This window comes from Rutidosis leptorrhynchoides, chromosome 4 (genome assembly GCF_046630445.1).
Source record: "Rutidosis leptorrhynchoides isolate AG116_Rl617_1_P2 chromosome 4, CSIRO_AGI_Rlap_v1, whole genome shotgun sequence".
NCBI classification, from domain to species: Eukaryota; Viridiplantae; Streptophyta; class Magnoliopsida; order Asterales; family Asteraceae; genus Rutidosis; species Rutidosis leptorrhynchoides.
This window is the reverse complement of record NC_092336.1, coordinates 279,640,706-279,644,063: the sequence shown is the minus strand read 5'-3', so window position 1 is coordinate 279,644,063 and position 3,358 is coordinate 279,640,706. Positions and strand designations below refer to the sequence as shown.

Genomic DNA, 3,358 nt, shown 5'->3' with positions numbered 1-3,358 from the left:
TTTTAATCGTATATTTTCGCGAATTCACAGGTTATGAACTAGCAAAATAAAATCAAACAAAATTTCATCTACCTAGAATTCAAAATACATGCAAGTACATATTATAATTTTATTGTCACAGAACATATGAGGTTTACACAATTGTAATGAATTTAAACGTACTGGATTAATACACACATACAACATATAATATTCATATCATATACGTACATTATTATTATTCTTAATTCTCATTAATAATGCACAGACTTAATATGTTAGTTTGGCCTCCTGCAGTTGGTCCTAATCTGACCATTACTACCAGTAAGTGGGCTAAGGTTTCCCATCTTTACCATTGCATTCGCGAAATCTGTAAAAAAAGCTGCCGAGTTGAGTCTGTATTTGTCAACTTGAGCATTTGTTGAACCTCCACTATAGATTTGTTGATCGGAATGAAGTAGTCCCCTTTGGTTTACCAAGTTACGGAAGAAGGCATTATCAAAAACATTTGGAGTTGTGTTGTCGAGTGGAGCAAGATTAGCATCACCTCCAGTTCTAGGACAATTTTTTTGCATAGATAAAGCGAATGATGGATCGATGTTGGTTTCATTGTAAATGCGATCTTTAAATACTCCACATCTTGCCTGACCTATTTCATGAGCTCCTGAAATATTTAAAGAACAATTTGCATTATCGCCGGTTTACGATTTTTTTTTTTTTATATTTACACATATAACCGAAATTAAAACTGAATTTGAATTTAATCCAGGTTTTGAAAAAGAAAAAAAACACCATCTTTCAACATATAAAACTACAAGAATACAAGATATGATGATACAAATTATTTAACTATAACTATTAACAAGTGTTGCATCTTAAACAAACTAGAGTTTACAAGCAAGCAATTATCAGAGTTTCTGAATTTCAAAGTACAAACAAAACTTTTATTAATTGTTCAATCACATGATATATTGTCTATTTTATTAAGTTTTCTAAACGCTTAAGTATTTAATTTTCTTCAACCGGATTCAATAAATACACATATACACATATATTATAATATAAATAAATATATTCATTCTGGAGTGGAGGTGATACTCACATACTCCTTTTTTATCTGTACACCCTAACTTACTAATATACCATACCATTACTTATGATAATGCATGTTTAATTTCCTAGGTAAATTCAGGGATATAATTGTAAGTATTATGTTAAAAAGTGTGTATGGATCAAAAAGAAGTGTGTGAGTATCACCTCCCTATTCATTAAGCTTAAATTCTAAGATATATAAGAAGCAAACAAGTAATTACCAGTGAGCGCAACCATTTCTTGAGCCGAAAAACCTTTGTTTGCAAACTGCGTGATTAGTTGGGGAAGATCCAAAAATGGTGAAGGGAGATCGGTATTAGCAGTCGATAAGCTCGCAGTTAGTGAGTCCCTTCTTCCTAAAACAACATTCCATGTCTGACCACCTAGCTGAAAATTTATAGTTTCATATAAGGTCTACTGTTTTAAAGTTTATTGTTGCAAAATGTATAGTCAATAAACAACTAATAAGCTTGATGTTTAGCTTACTCGAACAGTCGCATCTCTTGCAGCAACAGTTAGAAGATCAGCACACGAGACAACACCAGGACAAGATGCTTCCAGTTGAGCTTTAATCGTATCGATCACTTCAAATCCTCTTATAGAGTTTGCATTTGGTCCAGCATTTTTCTCTCCACCATCAAGCAAAACTGATGCATCACATCCCTGCATTTATTGAATAACGTTATTGACATCGCTAATAAATACTCCGTCCGTCCCAAAATAATTAATAGTCTTGCTTTAACGCTATTTCTTAATCTTGACTTTAAAATAACTTTTTTGTGTTGTATAATACTTGATTAATTAAAGTTATATAGTAAATGAAAGCGAATATAAAATTTAAATATCTCATATTATCAAGCATTATATAGCATAAAAAAACTTATTTAAAGTCATAAATAACAAATAAAGTTAAAACAAACTATGGAGTATTAATTTAGAACCCAGTGATTATTAATTTCTTTTAAAACTCCCCGGCTTTATGACATTAAATGACCAATAGCTATAACCAAGGTTGTAAAAGTCGCGAGTCGGGGACGCATCGGTCGAGACCTAAAAAGGACGCGTCAGCCGAGTCGGGGGACGTGTCGTGGACGCATCGGTCGTTGACCAACGTTGAATTTATTAATAATTTCTTAAATTTATATTTATAAATATATAAAATAGTTGATTATGTACCATAAATTTCTTAAATAGGAACTTGAATATAAAAACAATCAAACTTAAAACTCAGTTAATGATACCGAGTACATAATCAGTAAGGACACAGAGAAAAGAGCGGCTCAAAAAATGAAAACAAACCCTAATTTTAAAATATATCGAATCTTGACGAAAATTTGATTGACTTTGACCAATTTTGACCGTCTTTGACAGACTTTGACCGAACTTTTAACTTTGACCGTCTTTTGAGTCGTTTTTAGAAAAAACGGGACGGAGAACCCAAAAAAACGACGCATCGGCCAAGTCGGCCGACTTTTACAATACTGGCTATAACTATATAGTATATTCTCTCTATCCCAATTTAATAGTCTGTATTTTACTTTTTGGACAATCTCACATAAATACTCCACTTCCATTAATAATGTAAATAATTAGGTACAGTTCTTTTATACCAAACTTTTCTGTGTGTACTATTAAATTGAGACGGAGTAAATAATATTTTTAATTCATTTCTTGCTAGCCTTTTAATACACTCTTAATAATTATTATACCATTCAAAGAGAAAATTATGTGTTTATCAACAACCTAAAACAATGAATTACGTACTTACATTAACAAAGCAATCGTGAAAATGGAGACGAAGTAAGGAGGCACCCATGCGACGTTCATTACCAATTGCGGTGCTAACACCACCTTGGATGATGGACATGGCAGTTGGGCAAGTTCGGTTATAAAAGTTTGCAGTCAATTGAGCCGAAGCCAATGACGCAGTGAATAATAACAAGCAACATACGAAAATAACAGAAGAAGCCATGGTTTAGCGAGTTGAAGGTTTTTTTGATGTGAAGATTTCAAGAATCACTCTTCATGTATATATAGTAAGTTGGAAGTATAGTAGATATTAGAATACGTTGCATGGTCAATTAGGGTGAATAGGGGAGTTTCCTAAGGAAATCTAATCACACGGTTTGTCAACAAGCCAAATGCTTTGACTTTTATCGACATTAACTTCTTAGAAATCAAGAATGTAAAGGTAGAAGCCTATAGTATAGATTCTGTTCAAATCAGGTCGTACATTAACTTGTTATCTTTAGTATTTAAAAATCAAAATAAATCTATACAATGATAA

At 32.2% G+C, this 3,358-nt stretch overlaps 1 protein-coding gene across 1 annotated transcript; it reads right to left on the bottom strand.

Annotated features, from left to right (window-relative positions):
* Positions 1 to 257: 257 nt before the first annotated feature.
* On the bottom strand, positions 258 to 3,043 carry LOC139843579 (cationic peroxidase 1-like). Its single transcript, XM_071833690.1, has 4 exons — positions 2,840 to 3,043; positions 1,558 to 1,734; positions 1,293 to 1,458; positions 258 to 643 (listed from the first exon to the last, which is right to left on the bottom strand). Exons 1-4 carry the CDS (start codon positions 3,041 to 3,043, stop codon positions 258 to 260), a joined length of 933 nt encoding a protein of 310 aa, XP_071689791.1.
* Positions 3,044 to 3,358: the final 315 nt, after the last annotated feature.

Bases quoted from the DNA above. Each gene is read 5' to 3' on its own strand.
- LOC139843579 (XM_071833690.1), bottom strand. From the start codon at position 3,043: ATGGCTTCTTCTGTTATTTTCGTATGTTGCTTGTTATTATTCACTGCG. The intron at 1,459-1,557 runs GTAAGCTAAACA...ATAAATTTTCAG, and splicing joins CAAGAGATGCGACTGTTCGA to CTAGGTGGTCAGACATGGAA. The intron at 644-1,292 runs GTAATTACTTGT...TAAATATTTCAG, and splicing joins AGAAATGGTTGCGCTCACTG to GAGCTCATGAAATAGGTCAG.